At 44.5% G+C, this 20,055-nt stretch overlaps 1 protein-coding gene across 9 annotated transcripts in view; it reads right to left on the reverse strand.

Annotated features, from left to right (window-relative positions):
* LOC124008799 (neurexin-2-like) overlaps positions 1-20,055 on the reverse strand; it is a 1,096,959-nt gene that overhangs the window by 70,797 nt on the left and 1,006,107 nt on the right. For all 9 annotated transcript variants that reach the window (XM_046320364.1, XM_046320362.1, XM_046320358.1 and 6 more), the window contains one exon: positions 3,329-3,657. In XM_046320364.1, coding sequence (XP_046176320.1) covers positions 3,329-3,657 — 329 coding nt within the window. The remainder of the gene's footprint in view (positions 1-3,328; positions 3,658-20,055) is intronic.

Here is a 20,055-nt window from a genome sequence, read left to right on the forward strand (position 1 = left end):
TATAACACTGGCAATGGCCCAAATGGAACCATATCCCCCATCTAGGGCACTACTTTTGACCAGGGCCGATAAGGGCTCTGGTCAAAAGTAGTGCACCGTATAGGGAAAATGGTGCCATTTGGGATGCACCCACAACGCGTAATGGAACTCTACAGGGGTCACCCAAGCTCCGTTCCTAATAGTAGAGCCAGTCGCAGCATCCTACAGAGCATTCACTTTGGAAGAACAATCTATCCGTTTTGATAATGGCACTAGCGCCACTACCGTTGCATGATACACACAGGGCCTTGGAAGGAGGAAGGAGCTAGCAGCATTGCTCTTTGTACAGTCCACATGGTCTGATCTCCTCTTCTACTCCCCGTCTCGAAACTGACGGAGAGAGAAACCCAGTCAATCCCTGGCTGCTTTGATGACGCCGCATAGAGATAATTAAGCTCATTTTCCACCCATTGATTGAATTTAGCGAGGCTGAAATCAAAGGACTGTGGCTCCGGCTACGCAGCGCGATGAGGGAAGGATGATGCTGGGTGAAGTCCCAAAAGGTAAACAAACAACGGCTGCCCAGACGCGAACATTCAATTAGATAAGACTTGATTGGTGTTTGCAGTGCGGCAGCTAGTAGCATAAGACGCCCACATCTCTCTAGTCTACCCTTACACCCCCCCCCCCTACATCTTTCTCCATCCCTCCTCGCTTTCTCTCTCCGAGAAGCTTTTAGTTCCACACAGTAATTAGCACTGTTGTTATTGGCTGAGAAGAGAGAGAGAGAGAGAGAGAGAGAGAGAGAGAGAGAGAGGAGTGAGACAGGCCTTCGCTTTCAAGTGTGGTGAGCTAGGAAGATGGAGGGGAAGAGAGATGGGATAAAGAACGGGTGGGGGAGTTAGGTAGTTGGTATGAGAGCAATGTCCTTAGGCATTGGTTGTCAAAAGGTAGGCTGTCAGGCCAAGAGGTTTGTGTGATTGATCTCAGGTAAGCTTCTGAGGACCAGGAGGGTGATAATGAGAGAGCTGCTTGAGAGAAATCCAATGTTCATGTTACTTTTAGTTTAACGTCCTTGCCGCGCAACACCTCGCAAGTCTTTTGAAATGGCAGAAACAGCCGCGCAGCTTGTTGTTGTCACCTCACCTAACCTTTTAGGCTCCGCGTGGTCAATCTGACGTCCGACAGTGTTTACGGCGATGCTGCCGCCGCAGAAAGAGCGCTCATGCGTCTTGCGCTTGGCGGACCATAGCAGAGCTGCTGTGAAGGAAGCTGTCACGGAAGAGAGTTTGTGTCTCTGCAGGACCTCCCGCCCTCACCTACCGTCAACCAATCATGTCCATGCGGAGGTATTACGGAGCCAAACAGAGCCCTTTGCATGGTTCCGTAATTTGGGAGGCGCACAGCGATGCGGCACAGAGCTGGATTTGGCCTCCACAAGCCTATAGAGGCTCCGCGATTGCGCCACGCCCTCTGTACGAATTCTCCGCACCGTATTGCCAGCACAAGCATACATTGAGACTACCTGGATTTGCAGGTGTGTGGTGTTTGAACTTTTGGGACTATTCCGTTTTTGTTCAAGTTGTGTCAAGTAAGCTCAATCAATGTAGCATTTCTCTCTGGGAGCCTGGATCCCAATACTATTCTAATGCTACACCACCACACTACTGCAGCATAATGCTAATGTGGCTGCGCTGCATTACGTTACAATTCATGCGGCTTGAGGCTAATTAATAGACGGAATGGGCTGTGAAATTGGAAGAATCGATTCCCTCTCTTGGAGGCCACAGGCCTGTTATTACAGCTTATTATGGGTTGCGTGGGGACTGGGCGGCGTTGTGACAACATACGGACTGTGTGTGACTGTCTACAGTAGTTGACCTAACAGCTCTATCTCCCGTTGTTCCCCAATTGCCACTTCCAGGATTGGTGGATCGAGTGATCGTAACATGTTGAGATTAGTGCTCGGAAAACGTAGCCTTTGCATGGGGACGTGTATACTAGACATACGGGTAGGGTGCGCTCACTCGAACACACACACACACAGGATAACAACATGTTGAGAGGGTGAGGCAGGGTAATTGAGGCAAGCAATTTATTTGCGTTTATTCCGTCGATGCCACAACTGTCTGGCTACGTGTGATCTGTCTTGATGGATGTGATTCATATTGCCTCTAACAATGTGTCTGGGCTTCGATCTGTGATTTTGCTTTAGAAGGAATCAAAACGCCCGTCTGGATTGCTCTAATGGGGTATACTAGACTTGTTAACGGGTTCGTTTGAAGTCCTGAATGTCAATCTTTGGCCAAACAGAGAGTACGTAGCTACAGAAAGTTTGTTAGATTCTGTAGAGAGGAATAACTACTATGAAACAGTCATGACCCTTGTCCCCCCCCACTCACTCTGTGAAGAAGTTCCTCTTATAAGCACTTTTCTAGGATCAAAGTATAATCACAATTTACGAGGGAAAATCCCAAACTGGCCCCAGATCAGTGTCAACCCAGTCCCCCCACCTCCTCCCCACTCCACCCCAGTTCCCCCCCCTCACCTCCTCCCCACTCCCCACCCCAGTTCCCCCTCACCTCCTCCCCACTCCACCCCAGTTCCCCCTCACCTCCTCCCCACTCCGCCCCAGTTCCCCCTCACCTCCTCCCCACTCCACCCCAGTTCCCCCTCACCTCCTCCCCACTCCACCCCAGTTCCCCCTCACCTCCTCCCTACTCCACCCCAGTTCCCCCATCATCTCCTCCCCACCCACCCCAGTTCCCCCTCACCTCCTCCCTACTCCACCCAGTTCCCCCCTCACCTCCTCCCCATTCAACCCCAGTTCCCCTCCACCCCAGTTCCCCCTCACCTCCTCCCCATTCCACCCCAGTTCCCCACTTCACCCCAGTTCCCCCTCACCTCCCCCACTCCACCCCGGTTCCACCCTCACCTCCACCCCAGTTCCCCCTCACCTCCTCCCTACTCCACCCCAGTTCCCCCATCACCTCCTCCCTACCCCACCCCAGTTCCCCCTCACCTCCTCCCTACTCCACCCCAGTTCCCCCATCATCTCCTAACCACTCCACCCCAGTTCCCCCTCACCTCCTCCCTACTCCACCCCAGTTCCCCCCCTCACTTCCTCCCTACCTCACCCCAGTTCCCCCTCATCTCCTAACCACTCCACCCCAGTTCCCCCTCACCTCCTCCCTACTCCACCCCAGTTCCCCATCACCTCCTCCCCACTCCACCCCAGTTCCCCCTCACCTCCTCCCCACTCCACCCCAGTTCCCCCTCACCTCCTCCCTACTCCACCCCAGTTCCCCCTCACTTCCTCCCTACTCCACCCCAGTTCCCCCCTACTAACCTGTGTGACACTGTCCCTCATGGTGGGTGAACGCTGCTTGCGGGTGGTGGTGGTAGCCATGGTCGTGGTTGTCTCCATGATGGTGGTGGACATGTCGGCCAGCGGCGTGGTGCTGGTGGTGTCCGTGGTGAGCACCGAGGGCACGTCGCCCACCAGCCGCAGGTTGCCCTTGGCCTGCACGTTGGGGTCGCCCTCGGCCGCCAGCTTGAGCACCTGCAGCCCGTTGTAGTAGAGGCCCGAGATCTGGCCCTGGAAGTGACGGGCCTTATCGCCGCCACCACCACCGATCTTGATGAACGCCTGGCTGTTGAAGATGGTCAACTGTCGACCTAGTGGAGGGAGGAGAGAAAGTCGGGGGGAGATGCAGAAAGGAGAAAGAGGGAAGAGAGAGGTGGGAGATAAAATGAGGGTAGGAGAAAGAGAAAGGGGGTGAAGACAGATAGGTGGGCAGAGAAACAAATAGAGAGAAGAAGAGAAAGGAAAGAGGAGAGAGAAGCGGCGAAGGAAGACACCATCAGTCTTTGTCTCTTCGTAGGCTGCACAACACACATCCCAATTCCCCACACTCACACACAGACAGACAGAGTGAAACAATGGGGGACAGTATCCATCACATGGGGGAATTTCCCCTGGTAACGCGTTAAGGAGATTGGAACCTTGCCTGAGCCGTGCTGCTACAGGTGGCGGCCATTATGGCTCGACTCCGACACAAGCGGGCCACTCAGTTTCACAGCAGAGCCTGAAGAATGTGGAAACTGGCAAGCTAATAGATTGCAGGGTGTAGCCTTGGGCTGACCCTGAGGCTGGGGGCTGGGTGGAGTCGCATCGCATTCCCCACAGAGATGGAATACCTTTTAGAGCCCGGTGTCATCAACCCCAATGCACCTGAGACACAGCCCAAATGATGAAGTGCCTCGGACAGACAAAAAAATTAAATAAAACCCATCCCAAAGTACGGAGATGGAAAAGCCGTTTAGGAAAAATAAACCACTTCGGAGGACATAGTTGAATGTTTAATTCAACAGCGCTCTCTCTTCTGGTCCTCCAGTCATTACTATGCATCTGGATTGGACAGATGAGGGTTCGGCTCATTTGCATGTTCCATTACTAATGTGTTACCAGGGGTTGGTGGAGGGGGGTGATCTGAAGATCAGTTTTTTCTTTGCTGATATCAACCCTCTTTTCTTTCCACTCTGCTTCCCTCACACTTGTTTTCACAGTGGATGGGGTGTCATGCTGGGCCAATCAGGTTGGATATCAGAAGTGATGACCCTTGACCACATTAATGGGCCTCCTGGGGGGGGTGTGGTGGGGGGAGCGGAGGATTACTGTAGGATATTGTTTTGGAGGAAGTGGGTTAAAATGAGGCTTGATGAGGTAATTACTGCAGAGAGGGGAAGGAGCAGAGGGGAAGCCAAATTGGCCCTCTTTATGGATTAATCAATGCCTGTTGGGAGAGAGAGAAAGTGTGTGTGTGTGTGTGTGTGTGTGTGTGTGTGTGTGTGTGTGTGTGTGTGTGTGTGTGTGTGTGTGTGTGTGTGTGTGTGTGTGTGTTTGCACACGTGCTCATCTAATGTGTGTGGAATGTATGAAATCATAAAGATTATGCTTATATTTCTACATTACAAACCCCTAGAGGATACACTTCAATCATTTAGAGGACAGAAATAGCTCTCATTCCCTTTCAATTAAGAGAAAAAACATGACTTTCTTACTGGCTTAATAAGGTATTGTGCGCATGTGTGTGTGTGTGTGTGTGTGTGTGTGTGTGTGTGTGTGTGTGTGTGTGTGTGTGTGTGTGTGTGTGTGTGTGTGTGTGTGTGTGTGTGTGTGTGTGTGTGTGTGTGTGTGTGTGTGTGTGTGTGTGTGTGTGTGTGTGAGCATGTCAATGCCTGTGTGTTCATGCTGTGTGCATAAAGCCTCCAGTGAGACAGTCCATTACACAGGCCATGCCATCCTTAGATGTGATCATTAGGTCCATCTGAACCCCAATAGGGATACTCTCCCATCCCCTAACAATGACACATAAAAGGAAAAATCAACTCAAATGATATTTTGGTATTTGTTTCATTAGTCCACTGTTAATACAGTGCTAATCTCAGTTACACAGAAGTGAAAGTAATTTCACCTGTGTTTATCATGGCCAAAAGGCATGTTTCATGAATTTTTACGATATCAGCCAATTTGGACTTTTTGGCAACCGTTTATCATCCGCAAACGGACATGAAACGGTTTGAGCACCGTTTTCGCCCAACCCTGATTCATCCAAATTACGAAAACCCCAAACCAGGAACTACTCCCTTGACAGATTCTCGCCATTCCATCTGTCCACGGGAATCTGTCCACGAGAATGTTTCTGTTTTTGTCAGCAGCCAAGTTTTCAAGATATTGGACTTTCAAGAAGCAAAGTGTCACTTGCCACATCCTCATGACGGCGCAAAACGCATCATGTCATGAAAACTTGACCCCTGACATGCAACAAAAATGTGGGACTGTATCAACAGTGGACTAATGAAAGAAATACCAAAATATAGTTTTTGAGTGGAGTTTTCCTTTAATGTAAGGCATATGCTCTGTTGCCATAATACCGTAGCTCTCGCTCACTGTTATCTCTGTCAACATGTTTTGTTGGGAAAAGTGATAGTGGTGAAGGGAAGGGAGAGACTTGGTAGAGGATGGACATCAGCAAGGACAATTCGTCAGAACATTGGCACGTACTAGGTACAAGTGTGCGCACATACACACGCTAACACGTACTATACGCGCACACACGTACACGTTGAAGCGTACACACACCACGTGTTGTTCACACACACTTTCAGCCACTACACACACCCACACGCTCACTCTTGATCTCCTCGCACACGCGTACTCGGCCCCCCACTGTGAGGGAGGATAATCTCTTGTCCTTGACCGGAGGACGGAGACACACACGTCAGCCCAGTGGCTCTCCTGTTTCAGAGGTGCTGTCTCAGCAACCCTGCCTCTCCAGGGGAGGTCCAGACTCCAGATAGACAGACAGCAGAGGAGAGGACAGAGCCTGGATATTAAATCACCTCTCAGCTTACCACGCTCTATCGTGGCCACCCAACCACTCCTGTACCTAACATTCTCCCCTGTGAGTATAGTGATCCTCAGTGAGAAGACTGAAATGAGATTGTCTTCTTAGGGCCAGGAGTTTTATCATGATCAGGTCACGCAGTCAGGAACAACTCTTGTCCCAAATGAGTGCGGTGATCATCAGAAAACTACTGAGGTGAAATATGGAATTTCCAGTAGCTATGCGGAAGCTCGGGTATACTGTATACAGCCGAGTGATACTTTTAGCCTGTTAAAGTATTGCTGTACACAGTTATGTTGTACTGTGAGAAGTTAGTGCGCATGCTGAGAGGAAGTGAACTAAAACAGTCAAGCATCCAACACTTGAGAGGTCCTTGAAGACATTCTATTACCGCCTGAACATCAGTCAGAGGGAAAAGTGCCCTCCGGAAGAGAGAGGGAATCAGTGTTTGTTTGTGTGGCTGTCTGATGGAGAGGATACTAACAGGAGCTGATGAAGTTATTGTTTTGGGGCCTGCCGGGTCAAATTGAAACTGACGTGTCACTTCAGGGGCCATTTAGGCTGGGGGCTGGGGGGGGGGGGGGGGGGGGGGTTAGAGGAAGGGAGGGGAGAGAGGAGGTGGAGAAGGGAAGGTCTTGGCACGACTGGCAATCGGACAGCTTAAGACACAACGGAGATGTGTGTGTGTGTGTGTGTGTGTGTGTGTGTGTGTGTGTGTGTGTGTGTGTGTGTGTGTGTGTGTGTGTGTGTGTGTGTGTGTGTGTGTGTGTGTGTGTGTGTGTGTGTGTGTGTGTGCATAATAACTTGCGTGAGCTGTCAGATGTGTCAGGGAGGTGACCTTTACGTGCGTTACAGATGGCCTTTTGGAACACCACATTTTTTCTGTGTGTACGTGTGTGTGTGTGTGTGTGTGTGTGTGTGTGTGTGTGTGTGTGTGTGTGTGTGTGTGTGTGTGTGTGTGTGTGTGTGTGTGTGTGTGTGTGTGTGTGTGTGTGTGTGTGTGTGTGTGTGTGTGTGTGTGTGTGTGTGTGTGTGTGTGTGTGGGCAGTGTTTGTCCTCTCAGTGGACAGCCTCGGGCTGGAGGTGCATTGATGAGGGTTTATTGGACCAATTTGTGTCTTGAATCAGGTGGCAGTTGTCCGGTCTCCCTCTCTCCCTGGGCCCTTATGATGATGGGCACATTTGGCCTTAGGGCCCAGGGCTGGGCTGGCACAGAGACTCTAAAATAAGCCATTAGCTGGTCTTCATTAAAACACTTATTCTGGAAGGCACACACACTACTACCTAATTAACTTCAGCCCTGCCAACTGTAGAGTGATGGACGTCGCTCTGCACTGAAGGAGCTTAAGTCACTTAGGTGACGGTCTCTCTCTCCCTCCCACTCTCTTATCCCACTTGCTGTTATATGATATTTTCTGCTCTCATTTTCTGCCAGTCTAACTATATCTCACTCTCTTCCTATCTATTTTATATGGGAATATTTTCAGAGTAGCTTCCCCAACACCACTCTCTGCCACCAGCTTCCTCTATCATTGGAACATCCCCTGCTGAATGCACATGGATGTTTTGTGTTCTAATCCGTGTGGGAGAACATCCAGTAAATTTGGCCGACAGGGGATGATGCTAGCTAGATAGCGCTGGGGATGAGAATAGCACTACGGAAAACATGTACTGTAGACAGAGAACATGCTAGGAAGCAGAGAGAGTGTGAGAGAGAGCGAGAGAGCGAGAGAGATAAATGAGGGATTTAACGGTGAATAAGAGGGAAGGAGAAGAATTGCTGTATGCAGAGTGAAGATGACAGCCAAACAGATAGCTTAGCATGTTGTCATGTAAATCCCTTGAGCTAGATAGAGAAGTCTGCATTGGAATGTCATAGCACTCCGGCCTCATCACGACCCTCTACAAGGCCTCTCACATGGGATCTGTCATCAGTGGCACATCCTGGAAAATAGTCCCAGTCGTTTGGTGACTCGTAAAAACAAGACAGGATAAGGGAAGCGAAGAAGGGGGGGGGGGTTGGGGGGTGGCGGTTTTCAAAGCAATATGGACCTCAATCACTTGTGCCTTTCCCAAATCACAAGGGGGCTTAGCAACTGATAGCCTAGCAAGCTGGCCAGGAGGCGAGATATTCATTGCCCCTTCGATTACCTCACTGAGGGCATGAGCTAACGATCCCCTAGCACCGATCCTATGACCCATGTTATGAACCCCTTGTGTAGCGGCAAGGGGGGGTTCAATCACTAATGTGCACTGGAACAGTGGAATGCCACAGGCTTTGGTTATGACAGGAAATGTATATTTTCGGGGGGAGGAGAGGATGGGGCTTCTTGCATATCACACTGAGACTGTCATTTTCCTGGAGAGGGAACAGTTGAGGCTCCTCAGAGGAGGAAGACGAGGACCATCCTTCTCAGCAAATTTCATTAAATGTTTAAATAGTGAAACATTATTTTGCAATGAAGGTCTACAGTAGCCTCAACAGCACTCTGTAGGATAGCTCCGTGGTGTAGTTAGCTAGTTTCCGTCCTCTGCGTACATTGACTTCAATAGAAAACCTAGGACGCTTATGGTTCTCACCCCCTTCCATAGACACAGTAATTGTGACGTCCTCCAACCAATCAGAGTTCTTGCAGCATGAACTGACATGTTGTCCACTCAATCAAAGGATCAGATAATTAATATAGTACTGAAGGCATAAGCTACAGCTAGCTAGCACGGCAGTGCATAAAATGTGGTAAGTAGTTGACTCAAAGAGAGAGAAATTCAATAGTTGAACAGTTTTGAACAGATCCATTTCTTCAAAAATGAAGAAGCAAGAAAGAGAGAGAGAAAGAGAGCTATATTTTGTTGTATTTTTTTCCCACTTTCACTTTCACTAGTTTAGCCAAACAGAGAGGGAAGCTATATTATCTAGCTGGCTATGGCTATCCAACACTGAAACTCTTCCAAGTCAAGGTAAGCTTCTGGTTTTATTATTTTATTTCCACCGGTGTAACTGCTAAACTGCTTGCTGCTGACTGCTGCATGATTGTAGCAGGTTTACTTAAGCATTCGTTCTAGTAGCTATGATGACTATGACGTTAATATGGTGACAATGATGACGTTTTTTTCACCAGATAGCAAACAGCTGATGTGTTGTCCACTGAAGCCACAATCAAAGGGAAAAGGTGAGAACGGAAGAGATTAGATGTGTCAAGGAATTATACAATGATCAAAGGGATTATTACTGTTTGTATGTGGCTGCTATGAAAGTGAACTGTGTTTACCGCGTGATCAAGGTTGTATTCATTCCGCCGATTCTTTTGAAAAACGTTTCTTAAACGGAAGCAAACGGAACGAAACGGGGATAAACATACCTGAATTTGTCCAATAGAAACTCTCGTTTGCAAGTGTTGGACTAATGATTACCCCCTAGATCAGCTAGGCTGTGTGCAAGGCGGTATTGAATGTGTGAATGTCTGTCACCTTGATTATTCAAATTTCTCTCAACCTTTCATTCATAGACTAGGTTGTAGCAACCTCGTGATGGGTATAGGGAAAATTTGAGTATTACGTAGTAGCTTAAACCTATTGATGCTACATTGAGCTGTGCTGTAATGAAATAAGGCCATGCTCACAAAAAAAGTGCTGTATTTCTCCCCCACCGACTGCCACTGAGGGAAATATCAGTTAGATATATTTTTGGCGAGAGAAAACACCAAAATGGGTTCAATTGTTTTCGTTGTTATCTCCCAATTGTTAAAAACTTCTTAGGGCTAGGCCCCGTTTTTCTCCACTTCCTGTCTGAATGACGTGCCTAAAGTAAACTGCCTGTAGCTCAGGCCCGGAAGCCAAACACTTTGAAGTTTGTAGAAATGTTAAAATAATGTAGGAAAATATAACACAATAGATATGGTAGGAGAAAATCCTACGAAAAACCAACTTTGATTATTTGAGAGTCCATCCTCTTAGAAATGCAAGAGAAGGGTCAGATTGTAAATTAGGGTTATTCCTATGGCTTCCACAGGGTGTCAGCAATGTATTTTCAAGGTTTCAGGCTTGTAACTTCAAAAATGAATAATAAATAACAGTTTTAGGACACTGTCTTGGAAATCTGTGTTTGCTCGAGCCATGAAGAAATTACGCACCTGCTAAAATCAGTTTCCTATTGAACATGCTTCTTTCCGAAATAAATATTATAGTTTGATTACATTTTAGGGTATCTGAGGAGTAAATAGAAACGTATTTTGACTTGTTGAAACAAAGGTTAGATTTAGGTAGATTTTCAGAACGAAGTAGATTACTCAAATCGATGGCGCCAACTAAACATACTTTTTGGGATATAAAGAAGGATTTTATCTAGCAAAACGACACTACATGTTATAGCTGGGACCCTTTGGATGACAAATCAGAGGAAGATTTTTTCAAAAATAAGTGAATATCTAATCTTTATATGTGAATGTATGAAACCTGTACTGGTGGAAAAATATTTTGATGTGGGGCACCGTCCTCAAACAATCGCATGGCATGTTTTCGCTGTAATAGCTTCTGTAAATCGGACAGTGCAGTTGGATTAACAGGAATTTAAGCTTTCAGTCAATATAAGACACTTATCATCTAAATGATTCAAATCCATAATACTTATGATTATATATTTGAATCTCCAGTTTCTCTGGAAGTTGTTCTGCTAGCGGGATCTCGAAGCCAACTGATATAACAAAAGATGTTTGACTCTGACACCTAATCGCTCGAGGGACCAAGGCTCAGCTGGCCTGGGCTCAGAGACTCTAGAGACTGGGCTGGGATAGTAGGTTGACATCCATTAGTTGGTCTTCATTAAAACAACTGCTCAGGATGACACACACACTACTAACTAATGAACCAGCCCTACAAACTGTAGAGTGAGAGACGTCCCTCTGTGATGGAGTTCAAGTCACTTACAGTGCATTCGGATCGTATTCAGACCCATTGGCTTTTCCCTCATTTTGTTACGTTACTTCCTTATTCTAAAATTGATTAAATCGTTTTTTCTCCTCATCAATTTACACACGATACCTCATAATAAAACAGATTTTTAGAGATTTTTGCAAATGTATTAATAATAGAAAACTGAAATATCACATTTACATGAGTATCCAGACCCTTTAATCTGTGTTGAAGCAGAGATCGGATGCAGTCTATCACAGTGCCATCCGTTTTGTCACCAAAGCCCCATACACTACCCACCACTGCGACCTGTACGCTCTCGTTGGTTGGCCCTCGCTTCCTACTCGTCGCCAAACCCACTGGCTACAGGTTATCTACAAGTCTCTGCTAGGTAAAGCACCGCCTTATCTGAGCACACTGGTCATACTGAGCACACTGGTCACCCGAGCACTGGTCACCCACTCGTAGCATGCGCTCCAGAAGATATATCTCACTGGTCACCCCCAAAACCAATTCCTCCTTTGGTCACCAAAGATATGTTCCAGTTCTCTGCTGCCAACGACTGGAACGAACTGCAAAAATCACTGAAGCTGGAGACTCATATCTCCCTCACTAGCTTTAAGTACCAGCTGTCAGAGCAGCTCACAGATCACTGCACCTGTACATAGCCCATCTGTAAACAGCCCATTTATCTACCTCATCCCCATACTGTATTTATTTATTTATCTTGCTCCTTTGCACCCCAGTATCTCTACTTGCACATTCATCTTCTGCACATCTACCATTCCAGTGTTTAACTGCTATATTGTAATTACTTCGCCACCATGGCCTCTTTATTGCCTTTAACTCCCTTATCTTACCTCATTTGCACTCACTGTATATAGACTTTAAAACAAATTCTCTACTGTATTATTGACTTGTTTAATCCATGTGTAACTCTGTGTTGTTGTATGTGTCGAATTGCTATGCTTTATATTGGCCAGGTCACAGTTGCAAATGAGAACTTGTTCTCAACTAGCCTACTGGTTAAATAAAGGTGAAATAATAACAAAGTCTGAGGCCCTGAAGCTGGTTTTCATCAAGGATCTCTCTGTACTTTGTAACCCTTATTTAACTAGGCAAGTCAATTAAGAACAAATTCTTATTGACAATGATGGCCTACCGTGGAACAGTGGGTTAACTGCCTTGTTCAGGGGCAGAACGATAGAACCTTGTCAGCTCGGGGATTTGATCCAGCAACTTTTCAGCTACTGGCCCAACGCTCTAACCAAAAGTCTTCCTGCCACCCCCCCCCCCTTTGCGCCTTTCATCTTTCCCTTGATCCTGAGTAGTCTCCCAGTCCCTGATGCTGAAAACCATCCCCACAGCATGATGCTGCCACCACCATGCTTCACCGTAGGGATGGTGCCAGGTTTCCTCCAGACATGATGCTTGGCATTCTGGCCAAATAGTTCAATCTTGGTTTCATCAGACCAGAGAATCTTGTTTCTCATGGTCTGATAGTCCTTAACGTGCCTTCTCCCCCGATTGCTCATCTCTAGGAAGAGTCTTGGTGGTTCCAAACTTATTCTATTTAAGAATGATGGAGGCCACTGTGTTCTTGGGGACTTTCAATGCTGCAATTTTTTGTACTCTTCCCCAGATTTGTGCCTTGACACAGTCCTGTCTCGGAGATCTACGGACAATTCCTTCGACTTCATGGCTTGGTTTTTGCTCTGACATGCACTGTCAACTGTGGGACCTTATATAGACAGGTGCGTGTATTTCCTAATCATGTCCAATCAATTGAATTTACCACAGGTGGACTCCAAGAAACATCTCAAGGATGATAAATGAAAACAGGACTCAATTTCAAGTCTCATAGCAAAGGGTCTGAATACTTATGTAAATACATGTTTTTTTTTCTCCATTTTTATAAATTTGCCAAAATGTCTAAGAACCTGTTTTCGCTTGGCCATTCTGGGATACTATGTGTAGACTGATGAGGAAAAGCATTCATTTAATATATATTAGGCTGTAACAACAAATTGTGGAAAAAGAGAAGGGGTTCTGAATACTTTTGAAATGCGCTGTATGTGATGCTCTCTCTGTGTTGCTAGTCGGAACTAGGAATCTCACAAACGTTCGACTTGCTACCTGGTTGTAGTTACACGCGTGCCGTGTTCAACGAATCAGCATGTCGGGAATTGAATTGTTGAATTGTGCATTCTAAATGTTAACCCCACTCTTATGGAAATATATATACACCTAGGGCCCACTGGTGGATTTATTATGGATAAATGAATAAACATGATCCCCATTTTAAATAGAATTGGAACTAAGTAAACTTATACTCTGTTTTATAAGTGATTAACAATATGATTTCATAAGAAGGGATTGTGTGACACGGACAAGGAGCAATAAAAAGTGAATGAACACCATTCCAACTAGGAATGGAACGAATGGGTCGTGGACTGTGAAAACAGATAAGGTCGTGAGCTTCTGGTTGACCCTACATAAACTTAGCTCTGGGGTTTTTAGATAAGGCAGTGAGTGCATTCCTAGGTTTTCTGTTAATTAAAATGGTCAGTTCAGTGGCGATTGATAATGTTGAGGGGTCAAAAGTTATCTGGGAGTGTGTTAGTAAGTTAGAATGAACTTTTCACCTTACTTTGTCCCGGTCGAGAGGATGGGATTCTGTTAAAGCAATGCAATGACGTCATGATCTGTATATAAACTGCTGCATGTGTTTAAGTGGTAGCGCGCTCCGAGAATACATTCTATTACCTATTATTTAAAGACTGGTCCGCGTCTATTTTATGCAAACAAGAAATCTTACAAATTCTCATAAAATAGATTAAGGGCTTTCAATTGATGAAATTACATTGGCATAATTAAATTACAGTAACACCCACTCTTATGAAAATATATTTACACCTAGGGCCCACTCTTATGAAAATATATTTACACCTAGGGCCCACTCTTATGAAAGTATATTTACACCTCGGGCCCACTCTTATGAAAATATATTTACACCTAGGGCCCGGGGCTCAGCTGGGTTGGGTTTAGAAACTGGGCTAGGATAGGAGGGTGACAGACACTACTGTAGCTTTTCCTCATTAAAACAGCCAATAGGATGACACACACACTAATTCCCAATTAACTTTAGCCCTGCCGTCACTAGAGTGATGGACCTCCCTCTGTGATGAGAGAGTCCAAGTCATTTATGCGAGCGTCTCTCTCTCTCTCTCTCTCTCTCTCTCTCTCTCTCTCTCTCTCTCTCTCTCTCTCTCTCTCTCTCTCTCTCTCTCTCTCTCTCTCTCTCTCCTCAATTTCATTTCAAATCAATTTAAATTTACATTTCTAAGGTTCTTTATTTGACATGGGAAACATATTTTAACACTACCAAAGCAAGTAAAGTAGATAATAAATGAAAAAAAAATTAAATTGGACAGTAAACATTAGCCATTTCAAATGTCATATTATGTGAAAATAGTTCAATTACAAAAGGGAAAATAAATAAACATACATATGGGTTGTATTTACAATGGTGTTTGTTCTTCACTGGTTGCCCTTTTCTTGTGGCAACAGGTCACAAATCTTGCTGCTCTGATGGCACACTGGTATATCACCCAATATATAATATTATGGGATTTTATCACAATTGGGTTTGTTTTAAAATGCTTTGTGGGTCTGTGTAATCTGAGGGAAATATGTGCCTCTAATATGTTCATACATTTGGCAGGAGGTTAGGAAGTGCAGTTCAGTTTCCACCTCATTTTGTGGGCAGTGTACACATAGCCTGTCTTCTCTGGACAGCCAGGTCTGCCGATGTTGGCCTTTCTTAAAACCTCTTTGGGATAGGGGGCAGCATTTTCACTTTTGGATAAATAGCGTGCCCAATTTCAACTTCCTGCTACTCATGCCAAGAATATAAGATATGCATATTATTAGTTGATTTGGATAGAAAACACTATGAAGTTTCTAAAACTGTTTGAATCATGTCTGTGAGTATAACAGAACTTATGTAGCCGGCAAAACCCTGTGGACTAACCATTCAGATTCTTTTTTTTTAGGTCACTGTCTATTCAAGACGTTTCATTGGGAAATTAGATTTCTAAATCACTTGCTTGCAGTTCCTACCACTTAATAATATAATAATAATAATATATGCCATTTGGGAAACTTACAGTCATTTGCATACATTCTACGTATGGGTGGTCCTGGGGATCGAACCCACTACCCTGGCGTTAGAAGCACCATGCTCTACCAACTGAGCTACAGAAGGACCACTTCCACTGGATGTCACCAGTCTTTGGAAATTGGTTGAGGTTATTCCTTTGTGTAATGAAGAAGTATGGCCATCTTGAATTTGTGTCATTTGAAGTGTACTTTTTGAGAAGGCGCATGACTGGAAAAGTAGCGTGAGTTTGTTGTCTTCCTGTATTGAACATAGATTGTCCCGTCTACAACTTGATCGATTATTAACGTTTAAAAATACCTAAAGTTGTATTACAAAAGTAGTTTGAAATGTTTTGGCAAAGTTTACAGGTAACTTTTGAGATATTTTGTAGTGATGTTGCGCAAATTGGAAGCAGTTTTTTTCTGGATCAAACGTGCCAAATAAATGGACATTTTGGATAGATATTGACGGAATTAATTGAACAAAAGCACCATTTGTGATGTTTATGGGACATATTGGAGTGCCAACAAAAGAAGCTCGTCAAAGGTAAGGTATGATTTATATTTTATTTCTGCGTTTGTGTGGTGCCTGCAGGGTTGAAATATGCTACTCTCTCTTTGTTTACTGTTGTGCTATCATCAGATAACAGCTTCTTATGCTTTCACCGAAAAGCCTTTTTCAAATCTGACATGTTTGGCTGGATTCACAACAAGTGTAGCTTTAATTTGGTATCTTACATGTGTAATTTAATGAAAGTTAGAATATTATAGTAGTTCATTTGAATTTGGAGCTCTGAATTATCCCTGGCAATTGGCCAAGTGGGACGCGACTGCCCCGCCTATCCCAGAGATGTTTAATAGCAAGGCTATTGCTCACTGCATCTGTACATAGTCAAAGCTTTCCTTAAGTTTGGGTCAGTCACAGTGGTCAGGTATTCTACCACTGTGTACTCTCTGTTTAGGGCCAAATAGCATTCTAGTTTGCTGTTTTTTTTGTTGATTCTTTCCAATGTATCAAGTAATTATCTTTTTGTTTTCTCAAGATTTGGTTGAGTCTATTTTGTTGCTGTCCTGGGGCTCAGTGGGGTATGTTTGTGTTTGTGAACAAGCTTGCTTAGGAGACTCCTCTCCAGGTTTCTCACTCTGTAGGTGATGGCTTTGTTACGGAAGGTTTGGGAATCGCTTCCTGGTTGCAGAATATAACGTCTCTTTTCTGGATGTTGATCACTAGCGGGTATCGGCCTAATTCTGCTCTGCCTGCATTATTTGGTGTTCTACGTTGTACACGGAGGACATTTTTGCAGAATTCTGCATGCAGAGAATCAATTTGGTGTTTGTCCCATTTTGTGAATTCTTGGTTGGTGAGCAGACCCCAGACCTCACAACCATAAAGGACAATGGGTTCAATAACTGATTTGGGTATTTTTTGCCAGATCCTAATTGGAATGTCAAATTTATTTATTTGTTATTTTTGATGGCGTAGAAGCACCTTCTTGTCTTGTCTCTCAGATCGTTCAGAGCTTTGTGAAAGTTACCTGTGGAGCTGATGTTTTGGCCAAGGTATGTATACTTTTTTGTGTGCTCTAGGGCAACGGTGTCTTGATGGAATTTGTATTAGTGGTCCTGCCAACTGGACTTTTTATGGAACACCATTATTTTTTGTCTTACTGAGATTTACTGTCAGGGCCCAGGTTTGACAGAATCTGTGCAGAAGATCTAGGTGCTGCTGTAGGCCCTCCTTGGTTGGGGACAGAAGCACCGGATCATAAGTAAACAGTAGACATTTGACTTCAGATTCTAGTAGTGCCCTTGCCAATTCGTTGATATACGGGGGGGACAAAAAAAGTATTTAGTCAGCCACCAATTGTGCAAGTTCTCCCACTTAAAAAGATGAGAGGCCTGTAATTTTCATCATAGGTATACTTCAACTATGACAGACAAAATGAGAAAAAAATCCAGAAAATCACACTGTAGGATTTGTATTGAATTTATTTGCAAATTATGGTGGACAATAAGTATTTGGTCAAGCACAAAAGTTTATCTCAATACTTTGTTATATACCCTTTGTTGGCAATGACAGAGGTCAAACGATTTCACGAGGTTTTCACACACTGTTGCTGGTATTTTGGCCCATTCCTCCATGCATATCTCCTCTAGAGCAGTGATGTTTTGGGGCTGTTGCTGGGAAACACTGACTTTCAACTCCCTCCAAAGATGTTCTATGGGGACTGGAGGGGACTGGAGACTGGCTAGGCCACTCCAGGACCTTGAAATGCTTCGTACGAAGCCACTCCTTCATTGCCCGGGCGGTGTGTTTGGGATCATTGTCATGCTGAAAGACCCAGCCATGTCTTCAATGCCCTTGTTGATGGAAGGAGGTTTTCACTCAAAATCTCATGATAAATCTCCTGGTCCATTTGCAGAAAAACAGCCCCAAAGCATGATGTTTCCACCCTCATGCTTCACAGTAGGTATGGTGTTCTTTGGATGCAACTCAGCATTCTTTGTCCTCCAAACACGACGAGTTGAGTTTTTACCAAAAAGTTATATTTTGGTTTCATCTGACCATATGACATTCTCCCAATCTTCTTTTGGATCATCCAAATGCTCTCTAGCAAACTTTAGACGGGCCTGGACATGTACTGGCTTAAGCAGGAGGGCACGTCTGGCACTGCAGGATTTGAGTCCCTGGCGGCGTAGTGTGTTACTGATGGTAGGCTTTGTTACTTTGGTCCCAGCTCTCTGCGGGTCATTCTCTTCTGCACAATTGGTGGCTGACTAAATACTTTTTTGCCCCACTGTATATTTTGAACAGGATGGGGCTTAAGCTGCATCCCTGTCTCACCCCACAGCACCATGGAAATAAATGTGTGTGTTTTCTGCCAATTTTACCTGCACATTTTCTGTTTGTGTACATGGATTTTATAATGTTGTGTTTTTCCCCCAACACCACTTTCCATCAATTTGTATAGTAGACCCTCATGCCAAATTGAGTAAAAAAAAAATTGAAATCAACAACGCATGGGAAGACTTTGCATTTGTTTTTGTTTGTTTGTTTGTTAATTAGGGTGTGCAGGGTGAATATGTGGTCTGCCATACGGTAATTTGGTAAAAAGCCAATTTGATGCCAGAGCTAAGAATGATGTTAAAGAGTTTTAGTATAGCCAATTGGAATTTGTGGTCTTTATATTTATAATTTCATTGAGGATACCATCAACACCACAGGCCTTTTTTGGTTGGAGTATTTGTATTTTGTCCTGTAGTTCATTCAATGTAATTGAAGAATCCAGTAGGTTCTGGTAATCTTTAAAGGTTGATTCTAAGATTTGTATTTGATCATGTATATGTTTTTGCTGTTTGTTATTTGTTATAGTACCAAAAAGATTGAAGAAGTGGTTCACCCATACATCTCCGTTTTGGATAGATAACTCTTCGTGTTGTTGTTTGTTTAGTGTTTTCAATTTTCCAGGAAGTGGTTAGCGTCTATGGATTCTTCAATTATATTGAGCTGATTTCTAACGTGCTGTTCCTTCTTTTTCCAAGGTGTATTTCTGTATTGTTTTAGTGATTCACCATAGTAAAGGCGTAGGCTCAGGATTCTGGGTTTCTATGTTTTTGGTTGGATAGGTTTCTCAATTTCTTTCTTAGGTTTTTGTATTCTTCGTCAAACCATTTGTCATTGTTGTAAATGTAATTCTGTTTTCTGTTTGACATTTTTAGATTTGATAGGGAAGCTGAAAGGTCAAATATACTGTTTAGGTTTTCTACTGGCAAGTTTACACTTTCGCTATTACAGTGAAATGTTTTGTCCTAATAGTTTTTTGGTAGGTTTCCACATGACTTTCCATCCATCTATGGCAATATCTTTATATTATTCAGTTCCTCATGATTGAGTATTGCTCTGGTCAAGAAGACTGTGATTTTGCTGTGATCTGATATGGGTGTCAGTGGGCTGACTGTGAATGCTCTGAGAGATTCTGGGTTGAGGTCAGTGATAAAGTAGTCTACAGTACTACTGCCAAGATATGAGCTATAGGTGTACCTACCATAGCAGTCCCTTCAAATCTACCATTGACTATGTACATACCCAGCGTGCGACAGAGCTGCAGGAGTTGGGACCCGTTTTTGTTGGTTATGTTGTCGTAGCTGTGCCTAGGGGGGCATATAAGGGAGGGAATGCTGTCACCTCCAGGTAGGTGTTTGTCCCCCTGTGTGCTGAGTGTGTCAGGTTCTTGTCCAGTTCTGTCATTTAGGTCACCACAAACTAGTACATGTCCCTGGGCCTGGAAATGATTGACTTCCCCCTCCAGGATGGAGAAGCTGTCTTCATTAAATACGGGGATTCTAGTAGGGGATATAGGTAGCACACAGTAGGACATTTTCCTTGAGATAATTTATATTTGAATTTCTAGCCAAATGTAAAATGTTCCTGTTTTGAATAATTTTTAATAGAGTGAGTTACAGCAGGTCTGCTCCATACCAAATTTGCATACTATCTTCCATTTCCTCTCTCTCTCTCTCTCTCTCTCTCTCTCTCTCTCTCTCTCTCTCTCTCTCTCTCTCTCTCTCTCTCTCTCTCTGTCATGTTTTGTCTTAG

Source organism: Oncorhynchus gorbuscha, linkage group LG21 (genome assembly GCF_021184085.1).
Source record: "Oncorhynchus gorbuscha isolate QuinsamMale2020 ecotype Even-year linkage group LG21, OgorEven_v1.0, whole genome shotgun sequence".
Taxonomy (NCBI): Eukaryota; Metazoa; Chordata; class Actinopteri; order Salmoniformes; family Salmonidae; genus Oncorhynchus; species Oncorhynchus gorbuscha.